This window comes from Oenanthe melanoleuca, chromosome 4 (genome assembly GCF_029582105.1).
Source record: "Oenanthe melanoleuca isolate GR-GAL-2019-014 chromosome 4, OMel1.0, whole genome shotgun sequence".
Lineage (NCBI taxonomy): Eukaryota > Metazoa > Chordata > Aves > Passeriformes > Muscicapidae > Oenanthe > Oenanthe melanoleuca.
The window spans coordinates 1,813,790-1,833,408 of record NC_079337.1 but is presented as its reverse complement, the minus strand read 5'-3'; the positions used below and the strand labels follow the sequence as shown (position 1 = coordinate 1,833,408).

The window sequence follows — 19,619 nt, the reverse complement described above, 5'->3', positions numbered from 1 at the left end:
ATACAAGTATCTCCAAGGTGGGTGCCAGATTTTTCGTGTGCCCGGCAACAGGACAGGGAGCAATGGCCAGAAACTAAAACACAACGAGTTCCACCTCAGCGTGAAGAAGAATCATAGGATCTGTTCAGTCGGAAGGGACCCACGAAGGATCAGAGGATCACCAGGCTCTCAGGCACCCGGTGGGATTGGTGGGGTGTCCTGTGCAGGGCCAGGACTCGATGATCCTTCACGGGTCCCTTCCCACGCGGTACATTCTGTGATTCTCGTGGAGTTTTCCTTTCTGGAGACGCGGTCCCGTGTCACCTGCCCTGTGTGACCCTGCCTTGGCAGGGAGGTCGGACAGAGCTCCCCTCCCGCTCGACCCAGCCTTCAGCGAGCAGGGGAGCACGAAGGGTCAAGGTGGGAGGAGCTGCTTCGAGAAGTGCAAATCCTCCGGAACGTGAGGAAGCGGAAAGGGAGGAGCGGGGCCTGGCGGCGGCCGTGGCCATGGCGGAGGGATGCGGGCAGGAATGCGAGCAGGGATGCGAGCAGGGATGCGAGCACTACCGGCGCGGCTGCCGGCTGCGGGTGGGTGAGCGGGGCGGCCGTGCCGGGGCTGCGGCGGCGGCCGGGCCGTGCCCCGATGCAGGCCGTGCCCTTCCTTCCGCAGGCGCCGTGCTGCGGGAAGCTGTACCCGTGCCGGCTGTGCCACGACGGCGCCGAGCAGCACCAGCTGGACCGGTTCCGAGTGTCCGAGGTGCAGTGCATCCGCTGCCGCCTGCTGCAGAAGGTGGGTCCGGCCGGCTCGGGCCGGAGGGAGCGCTCCCTGGGATGCTGGTCAGCCGCATCCAGCCCTGCTCCAGCCCGACTGTGGCCGGGAGGTTTAGCGTGGTAGTAGGAGAAGGTTCTTCACCTTCAGAGGGTAGTGAGGCACTGGAGCAGGATTCCCGGGAAGTGGCACGGCCCCAGTAATGGCAGAGGGCAAGAGGAGTTTGGGCAGCGCTCTCAGGCACATGGTGGGATGTTTGGAGCTGGCCTGTGCAGGAATAAGCGTTGGACGTAGTGTGGGTCCCTTTCCAACTCAGGATATTCTGTGATCACGGAGCATATGGCACAGGGTTGTGTCCCATATGGTTCTGGAATATCTCCAGTGAGGGACACCCCACAGCCTCTGTGGGCAGCCTGTTCCAGAGCACAGGAAGGAGGCTTTTCCTCCTGTTTGGGTGGAGCTGCCTGTGTATCAGTTCTGCCCTTTGCCTCTTGGGCTGTTTCTGGGCAGCACGGAGCAGAGGCTGATCCCATCCTCTTGGCACCTTCCACGTCCCTCCAGACACGGGTTAGATCCCCTCAGCCGTCCCTTACCAAGGCTGAACAGGCCCAGCTCCCTCAGGAGAGAGGTGCTCCGGTCTCTTGGCAGCTTTGCAGCTCCCAGGCCTTGCTCCAGGAGCCCCGCGCCCCTCTTGGAGCCTGGGGCTGGATGCAGCAGCCAGGGTGTTCCTGTCCCCTCAGGCCCAGCAGCGCTGTGAGGGCTGTGACAGCCTCTTTGGGGAGTACTACTGTGACATCTGCCACCTGTTTGACCGCGACAAGAAGCAGTACCACTGCCAGGAGTGCGGCATCTGCAGGTGCGTGCGGGCGGGGGCTCGGCCCCGCGGGGACCTGCCTGCCCTGACTCCTCTCTCCGCAGGATTGGCCCCAAGGAGGATTTCTTCCACTGCTCCAAGTGTAATTTGTGCCTGAGCCTGAGCCTCCAGGGAAAGCACAAGGTGAGGACACACCGCTTGCCTCCATGTCCTAAAAAGCAGCGCCTTAAAGCTGGATGTGCCTCAGCCCCATCTGAGGCCACGGGAACAGGGGGAGCAGTGGGTTCTCCTTCTCTAAATTCACCTAACAGCAACACAGATGCCACTAATTGAAATAATAAGAAATTTTACATATTGGAACTTTACAGTATAGAAAAACACAGAAAACTGTACAGCAGAATAACTTTTTCTTTTCTTTTTCCATTTGCAAAGTGTATTGAGAATGTCTCCAGGCAGGACTGTCCAATATGTTTGGAGGTGAGCAGCTCCTTTTCATCTCCTGAATAACTGTGTGGCCCTATTTTTGACTGTGTCTGAACTAATTTTCTTCTCTTTTATCTTATATTTGCCTCCAAACAGGATATTCACACATCTCGTGTTGGAGCCCACGTTCTGCCATGTGGTCACCTTCTTCACAGGTAAAGCAGACACCTGAGAAAGGGAAATACCTGCTGCATTGTGTTGGGTGTTTATTCAACAGCATTGTCTTTATCAGCTGCTTACAGCTGGTTTCTGAGGGATCTGCACTGTGGGGACAGTGTTTCACCAGGAAATACTTTCTTTGGGGGGGTTGTTTTCCTTCTCAGTCACTTTTGAGAGTGTGAAGCTCTCCTGTCACCAGGCCTAGGGATGTTTTTAATTTCTGCCTTGAGGAATACCTGTGTGGTTTATTCCCTTTGTGCAGTCCAGGTGTGTTACCTGTAAGTAATTCCGTTTTCTTACTGACTTGTGTTTCTTTTTCAGAACATGTTATGATGAAATGCTGAAGAAGTAAGTATTTTCAAACACTGTTCCTCTCAATATTGTCCTTGTCTAAACATTTAGCTTCAAGAGGTAAAAGTCACGATGCCAATTCTGTACCAACTAACTTAAAGACAGCTCCTAAAGGAATAAGGGACATGTAATTTCCAATTCTGTTTGCAAGAACTTGCTGTTTTGTGGTGTTTGCCTGGTACAATATGAAACTTGTCCCTGTAACTGTATTTGTTTCATGGCCTCGCTTCATGTTCTGATTTAGACATTTCCCCCTTCCTGCCAGAGGCTACAGGTGTCCTTTGTGCATGCACTCAGCGTTGGACATGACCAGGTACTGGCGCCAGCTGGACGACGAGGTGGCTCAGACTCCCATGCCCACGGAGTACCAGAACATGATGGTGGAGGTAAGAGCCCAGCTTGGCTGTCAGGGAGCTGTGCCTCGGAGTTAGTGGCAGCAGAGGGCACTAGGGATGTGTGCTGGATCAGAAGTCAGGCCAGGGGGTGGGGGATGATGAGGAAGGTCACGTGTAGGCTCGGGGTGTTGATCCTTCCTGGTTCTGCACACACATTGCTGGGGCTGCAGCCTCTCCCTCCCTTCCCTGTGTGCCTGCAGATCCTTTGCAACGACTGCCACGCCCGCTCCACGGTGCAGTTCCACCTCCTGGGCATGAAGTGCCGGAGCTGCGAGTCGTACAACACGGCCCAGGACGGGCGGTGCGGGCTGTCCCTGGAGCAGTGACCGGGATCCCGCGCCTCGGGAGCGCCGGCCCGGGCACAGACTGCTCTTGGCACTGAGGATTCCAGGGCTGGAGCTCAAGGAGTCCTTTGCTGCGTCAGGGAGGAGGCAGATGAGAGGAGCAGCACGAGGAGATGTGACCAGCAGCTGATGCGGCAGCAGGGGGAGGTTGGGGCGGCTGAAGGGGAAGGGAGGTGGAGGTGCAGCTCTCGGGGCTGCAGCTGATGGGGAAAGTGGGTCACTTTGAGAGGCACTGGCATCCACAGGGCTGTGTGTGAGGGTGTGGTGTTCCCTGGGAATGATGTGTGTGCCAGGAGCTGGCTCTGCACAGGGGCAGCGGGCAGGAGTGGCATCCTTGGCTCCCTCCATGCATTGTCACCTGTGTGTACAGAATTCCCTCCAAACAAGGGAATTGCTCTGCCTGCTGGGATGAGCAGCTGGAAGATCCAGGTGCAAAGCCCCCTCTTTCCCCTGGCCCCCATCCTGACTCTCTGCCGTCCCTTCACTCAGATTCCTTTGCCAGCTGCAGTCGCTTTTTTCCCCTTTCTTCCCCATTTTGCCCTGTTCACTGGCAAAGGCTGAGATGATGTTGGGTTTTAGACATGTACATAGCTTGATTTTGCTGGTTAGAGTACCTAAAGTGAAGCACATCCTTCACATCAGGCTGGGCTTGAGATGTTTACTGAAACAACAGCAGTCCAGAGGCATTCCAGTATTGCAGGGACCAATTTTCTGTGGTTTTGGCATTTGTCAGTGGTAGAGCTTCACTGGGGGGAGAGAATGGGGGGGCAAACGACTGCCTTTTAAAAGAAATAAAAACCCCAGCCCCACCCTTCTGCATGTAACATCCTGCCTGAGGTGTTTTGCAGTCTTAAATATTGCAGAAAGTTCTTGATTTCTGTGAATTTCACATGCAGGTACTTTTCAGTAATAAGACATAAAAAAAGTCACTTACTCTTCAGGTTGCATCTACTTCTTTTTAACTTGTTCTGTTGTAAAATGAGCTTTTCTTAATCCAACAGTGCTCTCTTCAGTATGGAATATTTAGGATTTGGATGATAGCTATTGTAGCTTGCCTTGACTGAGGTATCTTTTTCTGGAGCTCTATTCTCACTGCTATAAATAAATGTAAAATAAGGTCTCTATTAAAATAAACAAATGACACTGTGTGTGATGTGCTGTACTTTCACACATGTACTCCTGGAAATTCCCAGCTGAGTTTAAACCATGATTCAGTGCTGAAAAATGGTTGGATGTGGGGAGGTGTGAGGCCTGGAACACTGCTAGGAAAGTAAGTGCTTTATTTTTTACAAGCTCCTGTGTTTTCATATTTGTGTTTTGCGGTACAAGCAAGACTCCCTGCTGCTTTGGTTGGTGACTCCACCTCCTTTCCTGGATGGAGACCTGCTCCCAGGTAAGCCTGGAAGTGCCAGTGGGGCTCCCATCAGCCTGCAGGAGTTGTCATCCCAGAAAACTCTGGCCAAGTAGCTTTGGTGTGTGTTGCTAGTGGTAAAACCATGCTGGTCAAATCCACAACCAAGCAGGTCTGCTGTTAAATGGGAAGCTAATTCTATTCCAGTTATTAAATGGGAACATTTCTGTTCGGGTTCCAACCACAAGAGGAGGCTGAAAGAAAACCCTTAGTTGAGCTGAGCATTGGGAGAGCAGTTCCTGCTGAACCTTGGTATTGGGAAGGAGAATGATTCATGGTGTGGGATCCAGGTAATTTTGACCTTTTGCTTTCCTGTTTTTGGTGTTTGCCTCTGGAAAGTTTAGCACGAGGGAATGGGAATGCTGAGGGAATGCTGAACCGCTGTTTGGTGTGTTTATCCTGGCACCGAGCCCTGAGCTCCCTTTGCCAGGGAATAAATCAGGCAGCAGGGAAAGGAATGGGATTTTCAGGGGATAAGGGACAGTGGAGGGGATGAGAACAGGCAAGGAGCTGCTTTTATGGGATGGGAGGTGCTGTATGGAGCTCTGCTGCTCTGTCCATGGGGGTGCAGCTGATGGGAGGGGAAGGATGCTCGGATCAGGGCGCTGAGATGATTCTGGGATGGAAGCAGCAGCTGCCTTGGCCAGAGCTTCCCCACTGGCTATGGGGGCTGTTGGGAAGCTCCTGCACTCCCTGGCACCTGGAACCCTGCCTTGCTCACCCATCTAGGCCAGAGTCAGGAGCAGATGGGATTATTGCTGCTTTGTGGGAAAAATGTGGCGCTCCAGCAGGCTCTGCAGGGCCTGCAGCTGCACACAAGGTCACGGAGCTATTAATAAAGCCAGGCCTGCCGAGGCAGGCGGGACTAGGGGGGGACTGGGGAAGGCAGCAAGTGGAGCAGTGCGGGGCTGGGGGCTCAGCTGAGCCCTCCATCCCGTGGGAAGGTGCAGGAGGATGGCTCAGGAGCTGTGGGGCATGGGATCCCCAGTTGGGGCCGGTTTGATGCCTGTGGAGTGGTTTGCCTTGCTCTGATGGCATCATTTGGGATGGAAGTGGGGGTGTCCTGTGTTAAACCTCGGGTTCAGCCGCCCCCTCCCGTGGCTCTCCCGGTGCTGGGGCTGATGTTTGCAGGGAAACCATCTGGTTTTAAATTTCCAGCTGGAAGGAAGGCAGGGAGGGAGAGGCTCCTCGTGCTGTGCTATTTATACCCCGGAGGGGCCGAGCATCTGTCTCTGCAGATCCAGCTCAGCCCAGCGCTGTGCCGGGACCTCCGTGCTGGAAACAGGGCGCTGTCCTCGGATTTGCTCCTTCCTGGTCCCAGCTGGGGCTGGGTTGTGCCACCTGAACCGCTTCCTGTGCCCAAGGAGCAGCCAGGAGCTGCAGCCAGGAGCTGCTCACTGCTCCTCACTCCGGCAGCTCCACCAGGAGCCTGAGGAGATGGCGCTCGGAAACACGGATGATATATGGGAATATTCACAAATGAGCCAAACAAGAGCATAATTAGGGAGGCCAGAGGGAGTCTGGAAGGGGTGATAAAGCAGCTCTGCAGCTCTGCAGCTCGGGCAGGGCGGAGAGCTGGAGCGGGATCGCGTCATCCCCGGTGCCCGCGGGGCTGGGAATGGGATGTTCCGCACGGAGCCATGCGAACTGTTTTATTTCTGTATAAATAAAATATCTCAGAGATGAAACCGAGCCAAGGGGGGGCGGGGGGGGGGGGGTGGGAAAGGGAGCTGGAAGGAGGTGGAATTGAGCCAGAGTGGTGGGAGCCTTTGGGAGAAAAGGGGATTTGCTGGTTTTTGCAAATGAAACAAGGTGGTAGCAGGGTTAACCCCACTGTTTTTTAAAAGAGAAGGAAGAAATGCCTTTTTTATGGCATGTCCTGGTTGCTTTTTCCTCTTTTTGCCCTGCTGTACTCGTGTGGGACAGAAACCCCTCAATAAGCCAGAGGGTCTGAGGTGGGAATGTGAGGGGGGTGTTTGAAGCCATTGCCTGGAGCACAGGCATCCTCTCTATGAGGACATTACCCCCAAAATAAAGTGCTTTTTCCACTTGCCAAACCCATTTGGTATTCTCTAGGTTGCCCTGTGCCTTGGCTTGTGCTGGCAGACAGTCCTGCAGATGGAAAGACATCATCCATGTCCGTATCATCCATGTCACTGGGCAGCTGCACTGGGAATAAAGGTACTGGGGATGGTGTCTGATCCCAGGGAAGTGAGGAACCTGTTTTCAACCTGGGATATCCCCAAAAATATGTACAGCTTCTTGTATTTTAGGCAAGAGACAGTAAGTAATTTTGAGGATTGAGCATTAAAACTGACACCCCATTTCTGTCCTCCTTCATGGAAAAGGAATTTATTCCCTTGGGGTTGTATACTTCTAAGTGAAGGTGATGGCTTTTCATCTCCCTTTATTCCCTCAGTTTATCAGCAGCAGCACGACACCCAATTCATTTCCAGAGAAGAAGGGTTGAGTTTTTTTAACTCAGTTTGTGATTTTTCTTAGCCAAGGTAGCCTGATTTGCTGCTTCTTGGGTGCCAAAAAGGTGAAAAGGAATTTTGCTCATCCTGAGCATCTTCAAAGCCTGTGCTTCCCTGTGTATGCTCCCAGCCCCAACAGTTTTCCAGGCTGGCTGTGGCTGGGAGGTGCAACAACCATTCACAGGTTTATTTTCTTGCTTTCACGAAAAAAAGGGGTTGAGGGACGCAGAGCACAGTTGAAAGGATGGAGCCCTGAACAGGCTGGAAATGGCTCAGGAGGAAGAGGAAAATGAACAGTGATTGCAGTTCCTTTTGGGGAGCAGAGCTGCCCTCATTTCTCCTGACCTCTCCAGGTGCCTGTGGTGCCAGCCTGTTTGTTGCACTCCCGTGATGGAATCCGGAGATGATGCATCTCTCGCAGGAAGCAATCATGGGAACGCCCCAAGCTTTGATGTCTCCAGGGATGCTCCATTTAGGAGGCAGGGTGAACAGCAGAGCCTGTTCCCAAGCCTGCACCACCTGTACAGGGACACCCCAAAAGTTTGCACTGCCATTTAGCGCTGGTTTATTTGTTAAGGTCACACGGACTCGGGGCTTTGCTTTCCACTGCCAGGGAATTTAGCCAGAGGGAGAAGAGGCTGAGCATCCCCTTCCCAAACCAGCTCTGCCATCAGCCACCCCCAGCCTTCCCACACTGAAAGCTGAACACAAGTTGGGGATTAAAAGAACACTCTGCTGTATTTTAGCAGCCAAGTTTTTCAAGGAATGGAAACAAAGCTGTGGAGCAAGCAGCCACATGTGTGAAATGGATGGTCAGTGCATCTTCCCATGGGCTCCTGGGCTGCTTTTAGGGACCAAAACCCCCACAGTTAAATGGAAAAAAATAAATTAGGACCTTCTGCATGGAAGCACCTGCAGGAAAAGAAAGGGAGCAGTGACTGAGCAGCTCCATAACTGTTCATGGTTCCTGGTGAGACAAGGCGAAGGATTCATAGCAGGGTGACACAGGGAAGTGATTTTAGGGAAAGGGACATGTGAAAGCGCAGGAGACCCTGGCACACTGCTGGCTGTGGCTCAGCAGCCCCCCACTCCCCCCCAAGTCACAGAGCAGCAGCATTTCAAAGGATGCCACAGCACGGCTGAACCTCCATCCTCTCCCTTGACCTCCCCAGCCCTTCCCACTGGGGAATTTGAGTTCCCTTGTCTACAACAAGTGGCTGACCTGCCCCAGGACCTGGTTTCCTGCTCAAAGGCCAAAATTCAGGTTTATTGTCAGCACTGCACACCCGCCCTCCAGTTCCTGTCATCCACCAGAGCCATGGTAATCCTGCCTGAGGCAGGGGCTCCGTGCCCGGCATCTCCTCGACAGCGGATGCTCTGCTGCAGAAGCGCTTATAAATTAAGGGTTTATGGGGTTTTTTGTCTTCATCCCTGCTAGGAATCATCATAGAGAGGGTTGTTGTAGTTGCCCCAGGAGCCGTAGTCGTGGTCATCCAAAAGCCTTCCATAGGAGGAGTGCCTGCCAGGGAAAGCAAACCGGTTACTTTGAGGATTTGTTTGTCATTTTGCCATGGCATGAAGAAGTATTAATGCAAGGGCTCCCTAGGTCAAGCTTTGAGATATTTTAAGAGGAAGGACCAGAAGAAGTGAAGAGAAGCCTAGGTTGAATTTTGCCCCCGTTGAATGAGCCTGGACAGGGCAGGGAATTAAAACAAGACCTTTGCTCATCTCAGCTGTCAGCAAAGCCTCATTAGGGATGCTCAGCACTGGGCTCTGCCGCTGTTTATTGTCCCAGTGACAGCGAGACCCACGGCAGCAGCTTTCCCAAGGGATAATTACTGGTTATGACTATGCTGAGCAGCATCTCTGGCATTTGAGCAAGGCTATTGTGAAATGAGAGACTGGAGTTCTGCTTTCCAGTACAGGAGTGGTGAGAAACGGAGCCCTGCTGGCACCAGAGGCTGCACACTGCCCTGCCACACTTCCTGGGACTTTGTGATGGTGAGAGGGGCTGCAGGGAGCCCTGGTGGGGGAGGGAACAGCCACCCCAGACCCAGCCTTACCTGATCTTGAGGTAGGCAGCTGCCCCGAACACCAGCACCACCACCACGATGACCGTCACGGTTATGGCCACAATGCTCCCTGGGGATGAAACACCAGGAAGGGCAGGGTTAGCCCCCCTAATCCCAGCCCCACGGCACACAGCCCACCTCCCAGCTGCTCCCAATTCACCCACACCGGCCATCTCTGACAGGGGGAGTATTCCCTCACTGCCTCCCAATGAGGATGCTGGGCCCCCCTCTATTTGTGCAATGATCCCCTTCCCATAAATGCAGAGTAGGATGAAACACAGCTGGGCTTTGCTTGGGCACCTTTGATTCTCCTCCCAGCACTAGGCAGCATTTAGTGCTGAGCCAAGGCTAGAAACTGCTCCAGATCTCCCCTTTTCCAGCTGCATGGAGCACTTTTAGGCTGCCTGTGTTTGCACAAGGGGACAGGGAGAAGCTCATGTCAGCTTCCTGAGGTCTCCAGGAGGGACAATTAGAACCCACATCACCCTAACTCAGGCTGCACCCACCATCCAGCCATTTGTTTCCTCTCATCCTGAAGTGTTTCGAGTCAAATTTAGAACTGAGGATTTTACCCACATCTCCAAGCAACGGAGATTTGTTATCTACCACTCCCGCTCTCTGCCAGGGGATCAGATGACACAGGCTCCTGCAGGAATTCTGCAGAACGATGCTCTCAGGAAGCAGACCACCTCCTCCCTTCCCGTTTGGAGGTCTGTCCCTGCCACCTGAGCAGCCTGGGGCTGTCATTCTGTCCCTGCATGCACAGGGTGGTGCTCACCTGGGCTCAGGGCCCGCGGGACCTGCTCCATGGAGACTCCAGTTTTCTCCGAGGCTGCGGCCTCGGCTGCCGTGGGGCTCATCACAGTCACTGGCGGGGGCGTTGGCTCCATGGCCAGGCTCGATGCCATGGCCAGCGTCCCCAGGGAAGGGACATCCTCGGCCGGCGGCGGCTGGGTGGCGGCGGGGCTGCCGAGGGACGAGCCCGTCCCGGGAGGCGAGCGGGGGTCGCTGCCGGGCAGGGACGCGGGGGGCGACGGCGCCGCTGTGCCCGTGGGGCCGGGGGCTGCCCCCACATCCAGCGTGCCGCTTTCCGGGCTGGCGGGGCTGGCTGTCCGGGGAGCCGGGGCTGTCTCCGCGGCGGCAGAGGGACCCGCGGGGCTCACGGCGGCGGACACGGGGGCAGGGGACAGCGCTGGCGCTGCGCTGGTGCCGCCCTGGCCATCCCCCTGCAGGGGCCCGGAGTCCGTCCCGTCTCCCGAAGGTGCCGTGGGGGACGGCAGGGAGGGCTGGGCTGCAGCCGTGGGGACATCCCTGGAGTCTGGCTTCACCGGGACGCCCCCCCAGAGGAAGGGGGGGCGGATGAGGGTGAGGGGCGGCTCTGGGGAGCCATCGCCCAGCCCTAGGAGCGAGACACAGGAATGTTAGCAGCGGGGCAACCCTTGGGGCAGCCCGGCGCGTTTGGCTTGGGAATTAAGCTGGGAATAAGTTTGGGGTGTAAAATGGTGACAGCCATCTAAAATAGAGTGGGGAAGTACCTCTGTGTACCTAGAGGTGAGGTTTAAACCGGACCAGTCGTCCTGGCATACATCAGCCCCATTTTCCCCCCAGTTTGGGATACCCCCATCCCCAGTCACCCCCTCCACCTTCCCAGCATCTCCTCCCAGCAGCAGGGAAGGAGCTCCTCCTCACAGCAGCCGCTGTGCAGCTGGGAATGATAACACAAGACGCCTCTTTCTCCTCTCCCCCCTTTTCCTTGTGCATTCATTCACTCGTCTCCATTTCTTAGCATGAAGATGAGTCATTTCTCCCTCTGTCCCCACCAGCTGACTGCTGGGGCTTTTTCCCCCCTTTCCAGGGCTGAACTCAGCTCTGGTCCAGCACTGGCCCCCTCAGTGTGGCTGGGATGAGGGAAGAGTGTGCCAACACTGAATGACACCGGGAGGCGTTTTTATTCATGTGTTCATCTATTTACACCCCCAGAGCATCCCCAGCCCAGCACTGGGGAGAGCAGAACTCACTCCAGCTGCAATGAACTAATCATGAGTGGGGAGGGCAGAAACATTCAGTGCCTGTGTGTAGAAACAATGGGATCTGGCATGGGTGACAGGGACTCATTAATCCAGCCAAAAAATTTCTTTTTTTTGTTCTGTGGGTACCCATGTGAAGGACTCAATTTCCCAAGCAAAAGGGTCTTGGAGGTGGGGCTGAGGCCATGGCTGCTGTTCTCTCCTGAGGACAAGCACTTGGAGATGCCTCTGACACAAACCCGGGGACAGGGAGGAGGAGAGGAAGGACGAGCTGGAATCTGAATGAATAAACCACTGGCCACCACAGCAGCAGGGAGGCCTGGACCAAGGATCCTCCACACCAAGGCTCAGAATCCACCTGTATTTCAATAATCCTTGTCCCAGCACCCCTGGACCTTTCAGATTTCCCCAGCAGGTACCAGACAGTCTCTGCAGCCCAACAAGCCCATCTAGCACAGCTGGATGCTCCCAGGGCTTGGAAGTTTGTTACCTCTGTCAGTGCAGATGCTCCCAGCCTCCCTGCAAAGCCACCCTGATGTCCCAAAGTGCTTGGGGCCAGCAGAGCTCCCATGATCTGCCTGAACTTTGGAGGCAAACCAGTGAGGAGCTGGGGAAGCTGGCAGGGCTGCTAGCCTGGATGAGTCAGGAACTTTCCGATAATATCTAAGGGTATAAGTTGGGAGCCTGAGCCAGATCTGGAGGCAGGAACAATCTTTGGCTGCTGGCTGAGTGCTCCCAGCCAAGGAGGTCACAAGTCACAGGGACTCTTCCTAGGAGAGCCAGCACCACTGCTCAGCTCAGCCCTGGCCTTCCCTGCCTCCCCCTAGGAGCAATCCCTGTGCTCCAATCCCCAGGAGCCTGTGCTGTGCTATCCAAGCTCCACAGGGACCTGGGACCAGCCACTGCCCCTGGGGTGTCACCCAGAGGAGATAACCCCAGGAAACCCCAGCCATGATCCCAGAGGGGGTGCAGGCTGCTTCTGAAAGGAGTTAGGACTAAGACACAGCAAGGACTGGGCTGAGGGTCCCTTGGCTGGGGCTCCTCGTGTCCCCATCCCTGCCACTGCACCCAGCTCAGGGGCAACCTGTCCCACAGATGGGTCATGTCCAGTGACCTCCAGAGTCCTCTCACCACTGCATCTGAAAGGCAAAACCAAAACCAAAACAAGAGCCAAGGAGAGCTTCCCTTTGTTTCCCCAACACCTGGTCTGCAGGAGCTGCTGCTGGGAGCAGGAAGCAGAGCGAGGGACAAAAGACAGCTACAACACTTCACACATTACCACTTGACTTGAAGGGCTCAAAACACCTCGGCCCGGGCTGTCAGAGGGGCTGAGGGATGTGTGCTCCCAGGGGATGCCGAGCATAGCTCAGCCCAGGGGAATTTGCTCATCTAATTCACTTAAGGCAGCTGAGCACCCTGCTGGAATCCCGCACAGAGCGAGGCAGGGGACTGCCAGGATGAGGTAATCCCCTAGGAAAGCAGCACTGTCACACTCCAGAGCCCCACAGGAGCTTTGCAAAGGCCTTTTCCTGGGTTTCTGTCACTGGGAACACAGAAAACAGCCAAGGAGAGAAGCACCCAAAGCTGTGTCCTTCGAATATCCTGCTCTTGGGGAATATTAACCCTAATCGTGTGCCAGCCCAGGGAATGAGCCTGATGAATTATCCCTCTGTCCTACTGCTCTCCTGGCTCTGCAAGCCAGCCAGAGGGGCAGGTCTTGCCCTTGCAGGAGCAGGGCCACGCTCCTGCTCCTCTTGGGAAAGAGCTGCTTGACCTGGGCTGGCAGCCTCTTGACAACGCATTTCCCAGGCACTCCAAAAGCCACTGCAGCAAATCCTAAGCTGCTCTGCCAGCTGAAACGCAGCATGAAAGCCACCAGAGAACTCCTCCAGCCCGGGTGAATGACATCAGGCCCCAGCAGCCAGGCTGCAGCAAACAAACATCCAGTGATAAGGCAGAGATAGACTCTTAGCAAGCTCCACCTCAGAGCCCATCGCCTCTGACACAGCCACAGGAGTGCACATGACCTCACCCACACACCCAAATCAACCCAAGCACCCAAACCCCAGCCAGGGATGCTCCTCTAGCAGCCAAGGCCAGAGGGATAGTGAAAGTTTCCATAACAGGGATGTTATTTGTTCTGCCTGCCAGCAGCAGGTCCTGGCTGCGCTGGCACAAGGAATCTCGCCACCTGCTCTGAGCAAGGAATGTGACAATGGCAGCAAAACAAGGGGAGCTGCAGGACACACACAGCACGCTGTGCTTGTGCAGTCAGCTTGGCACCACTTTCTGAGCCAGTTTAGCAGCTGGTTTTGGGGCAAACACCCAAAAAACACAGGTAACCAAGACCATGCTTAAGCATCACCACTCTTTAAAGCAGAACTCTGTAGAAAGCTCAGTCTTTAACCACAAGGGTGAGCAAAAAAAAGAACTTTTGCTGGTCCTGCATTATGCTGCTCCTCACCAAATGCTGATGACAGAACAGCCCTGAGTCCCCTGAGTGTGCCTTGGTTTATAACCAGGCTAAGTGATGCAGAGCAATAAAACAATCTGTATTTAAATGTAAGTAAGGATTTCCTGCTCATGACCTCGTTGGCTCAGCTTTGCTTTCTGTGGCTGGGGATTCCCATAACTTGTGCTGGTTTTTGGTAGCTCCCCTCCCCCTTGTTAATGCTCAGGTATCATTTCCATTGTGTTTCTTTGCTGTAAAACCAGGAGCATCTGGCTGTGGATGGCAAAAGCTCTCCTTAAAGTAGCTAGGACTAAGCCAAACTGGTTTTTGCTTTGGGTTCAACGAGTTTTTCCAGCTGTTCAGCCCTGCACTGCCTGACCTTTCCTGTCACCATGCAGTTTGGGATTTGGGGATGCTCAGAGTGCACAGGGTTGTGACTGAGCTCTGTGCTGATGAGGGAGAAGGAACACAGAGGATGTGGTGGTTGGTTTGGGCCTTTAACTCCGGTCTTTCTTTTCCTGGGGCAGTGTTGTGGACCCCTTCCTCATTATCCCCAAGAAATATGGATGGTGGGGTGCTCTGGGAGCAGCTCTGCAGGCTCTCAGCTGTGTCTCACCCTCCCCAGGTTCTCCATGCCATGGCAGAGGGAGCACCCAGCTGGATTAGGGATGGAATGGTGACTCCTGGGGCTCTCTCCAGCTTGTGAATGCTGGTGACCCCCAGTGCTAGCAGCAGCACCCCTGGCTGATGTGCTGCTCCACTCTCCCTGCTCCATCTCCCATGCTTTCAGTGCCAGCTGGCATGGAACCAGTTCTGAGAGGAGGAGAAACCGAGGGACAAAACCAGAGGCCAGAAACACCAACAGGTAAAAGGCAAAGCTATTCCCTGCCCGTGTGGAGAAGCCAAGGCCATCAGATCCAATAAATCTGCTGTTGCTCTGATTTACTGGCAAGCCAAGCTGGCTTCCTGCATGATTAGTTTTATTCTGCTGCATGGTCGTTAAGGTGTTTAGGTCTAATTGCTCTGAGGCTTTCTGTAGCTAAGAGCAGCAGCTGCAGGACAGAAATCCCCGTGCTGTGTCCGTGTGTCCCTTGCCCTCCCAGGGCTCTGGCCCAGCCATGCAGCTGCCCAGGACACCCTGGGGATGTCCCCCCTGGGGATGGGGCTGCTGCTGAGCCAGCCCATGGGCATCCACCTCCCTGCATGCCCCAGCCCCTCTCGGAGCTGCACAGCAAAGGGGAAGAGCAAAATCCATGTGGATAAATAGAGGGGTGGCTCCCTGCCTGGGGAGAGCAGCTGCTCTTCTCCAGGCCATTCTGTGGGAGGCAGGGGCTGATGTGGAGGCCTGGCTCACTCTTGCACACTCTCCAGATCCCAGGGAATGCTGTGGCAGGCAGACTCCCCTGGAGGAAGCAGGAGGAAAGCTCCACCACCCTGCAGTCTCTGCTCTTCCCAGCTGAAAATAGCCTTTAAAATTCACATGGTTCCCTGCCTGCTGCTCGGTCCCTCCTTCCTTGCCTGGGTGGGTGTCCCAGTTATTCCCATCTGCTCCATGATCCAAACCCAGAATGAGGATTTTGGTGGCACAACAAACCCACATTCCAAGCAAAGGAAGTGAGGTGTTACCCCCCAAAGCTAAGTGCTGCTTAATTATTCAAATCATGAAGCCCTTGATCCTGATGCTGCTATGGAATTATTGCAGAAAAGGAGGTGAAGAGGAATTTTTAGGTGTTTTTTCTCTTCTGAGAGTGACAAAACACCCTCTGGCTAGTGGTCAGCCTGTACAGACAGAGGTATCTTATGAGGACCTGGGGTGGAGAGCAGTAGCTCTTTCTAAAATGATTGTTCAAATAAAAACACATGAAGTATTTCAAGTTATGTTCTTGAAACATGCAGACAGGTGTTTTGCTGTGCTGATTTCCCAGGGGAAGGGGGACAAGGGATCCTGTGGGAGGGGATCCTCTTTGTGGTCTCCTTGCTGGCAGATGGACCTGCTGCTTGGGGCACCTCACAATACTTTTTCCCAGGCACATATCTTGGGTATGGCTTTGGAGCCAGCCAGGAGTTTTGCAAGAAGCAGCTCTGCTCAGGTGAAACTTCCCAGTTCCATAATTTTCCTGGCTGGCTGCTAATTAGTGCTTCTAGGTGCAGCTTTCAACATGCATCAGCCCCATTCCAGCCCCTCCCAGGGGGAGAAGCAGCTGGGTTCGGCAGAGGAATTTCAGAGCATCCTCTGCTATTAGAGGCTGCTCTCTCATTTGGGCTGGGACAAGGGATAATTACCCAGCTCCCTTGTCCTTCAGCTCATGGGCGAGCAGACTGCTTAAAATTTGCCTACTCAATGGCAGCTTAAAACAGCCCATGAGGCTCCAAGAGCCCAAAAAGCAGCTCTTCCACCCCAGAGTCTCCACGAAGAAGCACTCAAAACCTTAAAAGCCAAGAGCTGCTGCTAAAAGGTACTTAAAAATGTCCCAGCTGGGGCACAGGGGGAATTGCTGAAGGGGAGAGCGGGCTCGGGGCAGGGCACCACGTCAGGAAAGCAAAGCAGGTTTCAACTTACATCCAGAGCAAGGAGTAATAACAGGATCGAAACTTCCTTGTGCAAGATGCTGTTATTTCATTACGTGGCCAGGCAAAGCCCAGACTTATTTTACTCCTGGCCAGTGACTTCCTCACTGTCATTTAGTCCTGAAGAATGAGCTTGAAGCATATTTAAATCGTGCTTTGTGTTTCCTCCCAAGTGATATATTTATAAATATCAGTTTATATATATGTATATGTATGTATGTATACACAGTTTTTTGTTTTTGGGGTTTTTTTTGTTTTTTTGTTTTTTGTTTTTTTTTTTTTTAAGAATTATTTCAATGGGGACAAAAATATAGAAAGCATCTGAAAGATGCTGTAGGGCCGTTTGGGAGCAGCCTGAGAGCCATGGGACCACGGTCCAGGGAAATCTTTTCTGTTTTTTCTGCCAAGCCTGGCTGGCGTCGGTGCTTTAGAGAGGGATGGTCGTGGGAACAGCTCTGGGTTTGGCCCGGGCGCTGGGAAAAACCCGCCTCCCAACCCTAAAGGTTGACTCCCAGCAGAGACTGACTGCTTTAGGGGCAAATTTGGGCCAGGCAGGGGCCCGTGAAGGAGAAGGAAAAGCATCCCCGGCATCGCTGTGGAGCAAAATGCTCATCCCCGTCCCTCCCAAATGCCTTTGCTGGGGAAGCACAGACCAGGAGCTGGCTGGCAAAGTCCGCTTGGGGGTCCTGCCCGCTCGGGGCAGCTGTGCAGGGTGGGGACTCGGCGCTGGCTGCGGGCTGTGGCAGGGAGCCGAGCCCCCGTCCCGCCGCGCCGCCGGCAGCGATGCGCAGGGACAGCTCCGCCGAGGGATTTCTCCCCGCGCGTCCCCGGTTATGCAAGTGTGTTTTCCACGTCTCCCAGCGAGCAGCTCCCCGCGGTTATTAAAAGCCCAGCCTGGGCGGGGGGAGCGGTGGCCCCCGCCCGCCGTCCCCGCTGAGCGCCTCGGTGCGGGGGGACGCCAATCGGTGTTCCTGTGGGATGGGGAGCCTGGTGCCGCCGGGGGGAAAGCGCCGGGGGCTGGAGGCGTGAGAGCCTCCGCTCAAGGCCGGGCAGAGCCATGAAAGCTCCTTGGAAGCGGTGACCGCGGAGCGAGCGGGGATGCGCTGCTGGGAGCGGGTCCAGCCCGGGCAGGGGGACCGTGAGGAGACTCTGGTGGTCCCATCAAGTTGTCCTCCTTCGGGACAGTCGGGGACTCTGCTGGGGACGCCTCTGAGGGGCACGGGGTGAGGGAAAGAAGGATGAAACACCTCTCGCCCGCCCGCTCGGGTGTCATTGGCGGTGACCCCCTCACGGAGCGGGTGTGAGCGGGACCCGTGGCGGAGCTTGCTCCGCCGAGTCCTTCTCCGGGAAGGAGCCGGGCTGTCCCCGGCAAACCCTGCCTCCCTCCCCGTCCCCACCGCATCGCTCCCCGCTCGACCCCGAGAGGTCCCGGCGTGTCCCCCCGCCCATCCCGGCTCGGCGGCGGGCGCTTACCTGCCGGGAGGAGGAGGAGGCCGAGGAAGAGGAGGCGGCAGCAGCAGCCCATGGTGCCGGCGGCGCTGGCAGCCGCGGCTGGAGGGACGCACCGCCCGGCCCCGCCGCCGCCCGGCAAAGCCCGGCCCCCGCCACCGCCACCGCCTCCGCCCGGCCCACAGCGGCACCTGCCGGGGACGGGACCGGCAGGACCGGGGATGGGACCGGCAGGACCGGGGATGGGACCGCCGAGGGAATGGGGACCGGCAGGACCGGGGATGGGGACCGGCAGGACCGGGGATGGGACCGCCGAGGGAATGGGGACCTGCACTGTCGGGGATGGGGAGCGGCACTGTCGGGGATGCTCTTGTACCAGCCGGTGACACCCATTTGGGGCGCTCTGTGTCACTGCCACTTGTCCCTCTTTATCCTCAAGGCCATGCCGGCTCCCAGCTGAATGTAATGGTGATGTCCTTGCACGGGTTGTCCAGCTGCGGCTGCTCTGTCCCTGGAAGTGCTCAAGGACAGGTTGGAGAAGGCTCGGAGCAGTCTGGGCTAGTGGAAGGTGTCCCTGCCCGTGGCAGCAGGGTTGGAACATGAAAATCTTTAAGATCCCTTCCAATAAATACTGTTCTGTGATTCCATGGTTCTGGAGCTCCTGGGGATCCCTTTGCCTGATGCCTGTGGTGAGGAACAGCCCAGGTACATTAATTAAGGGGAGCCAGGCCAGAGCCAGGCAGTCAGAGCCTTTGCACAGCACGAAGAGCTCCCAAAATGCAGCTCCCAGTGCCCAAAGGACCCAGCCAGGAGGCACCTGTAGCACAGCAGGAGGTACAAGGACCAATTTTTTACCTCTTTCCCTCTGGAAAGAGCTGTGCTCTGGCTGAAATATTTTCAGGCTGAACTCATCCCCTCCAGGCTTTTGCATGCTCGCTATGGAAAAGGATTTACGGTGCCCGGGCTGTAGCTGAGCTATCTTTAACTGGGGTTACTCAGCCCTCTATTCTCTTGTATTGTGTGGCGTTTTCTCAGGATGGATCCTGGCTCTGGGCCTAAAACAGCAGGACACAAAATCCAAGTCAGCTGGCATTCCTGAGGCAGACGGGTGTCGGGTGATATCAGCATCCCAGCTCTCCTTGAAACCTTCCCTCTGCTCGGGAGGAGGGAAAACAATGCTGTTGTTGCTGCGGGAGCTTGGTGCCGTGGGAACAGCGCGATAACCTCCCTGCTTCTCCTCTCGCATCCTTTTTGGTGGCGCTGGTGCCGCGTGCTTCCACGGGCAGGAGTTTTGGGGCGGGATGGGCACGGCCGCTGCTCCTCGCCGTGCCGGGCCGGGGTTGGGGTGCCAGGGCTGGGCTGTGGCGAGCCCGGCCACCCCTGGGGGCCACCAGCCTCGGGCTCCAGCTGCCACCTGCTGGTCACCTCCGTCTGGTCCTCCCGGCGCGGGCGCGCTCAGCAGAGCTGGGACATGGCCGGGGAAAGGTCCTTTTTTGGGGATGGCTTCTGCCAGCCTTTCCCGCTGCTGCTGGAGACTGGAAACCATCTCCTCGGGTGACATCTGCCCCGAGGCTCCGGCTCTTTTACAATCCCTTTAAAATGCATTTCCCCACCAGTTTTATCCAGATATGAAGGATGCTGGAGGGGAACTTTTCTTTCGGTGGGCACGAGGATTTTTTATTTTTTTGCCCACCCCACCGGGATGAAGCCAGCTCCTCATGGGTGGCCCTGTGCCACATCCAGGTGCCAGCTGCCAGTGTTGCTGGTCTTGCTCAAGCCCTCAGCAGAGCTTTTGCACCATCCTTCTGTTCTATCACACTCTGCCTGTTTTTGGGGGGCAGCTGGCAGGGAGCTGGGGGGGCTGTGAGC

At 55.6% G+C, this 19,619-nt stretch overlaps 2 protein-coding genes across 2 annotated transcripts; one reads left to right on the top strand and one right to left on the bottom strand.

Annotated features, from left to right (window-relative positions):
* Nucleotides 1-225: 225 nt before the first annotated feature.
* Nucleotides 226-4,442, top strand: RCHY1 (ring finger and CHY zinc finger domain containing 1; the record flags this gene model as incomplete). Its single annotated transcript, XM_056489700.1, has 9 exons — nucleotides 226-567; nucleotides 650-769; nucleotides 1,489-1,604; nucleotides 1,667-1,745; nucleotides 1,995-2,039; nucleotides 2,142-2,200; nucleotides 2,526-2,552; nucleotides 2,821-2,941; nucleotides 3,151-4,442. Coding segments are annotated over 9 exons (1,035 nt in total), but the record flags the coding sequence as incomplete, so codon positions are not given.
* A 3,288-nt stretch (nucleotides 4,443-7,730) lies between these two features.
* PARM1 (prostate androgen-regulated mucin-like protein 1) lies at nucleotides 7,731-17,884 on the bottom strand. The gene is made up of 4 exons (XM_056490608.1): nucleotides 17,775-17,884; nucleotides 10,033-10,653; nucleotides 9,246-9,324; nucleotides 7,731-8,701 (listed from the first exon to the last, which is right to left on the bottom strand). Exons 1-4 carry the CDS (start codon nucleotides 17,824-17,826, stop codon nucleotides 8,617-8,619), a joined length of 837 nt encoding a protein of 278 aa, XP_056346583.1. The 5' UTR covers nucleotides 17,827-17,884; the 3' UTR covers nucleotides 7,731-8,616.
* Nucleotides 17,885-19,619: the final 1,735 nt, after the last annotated feature.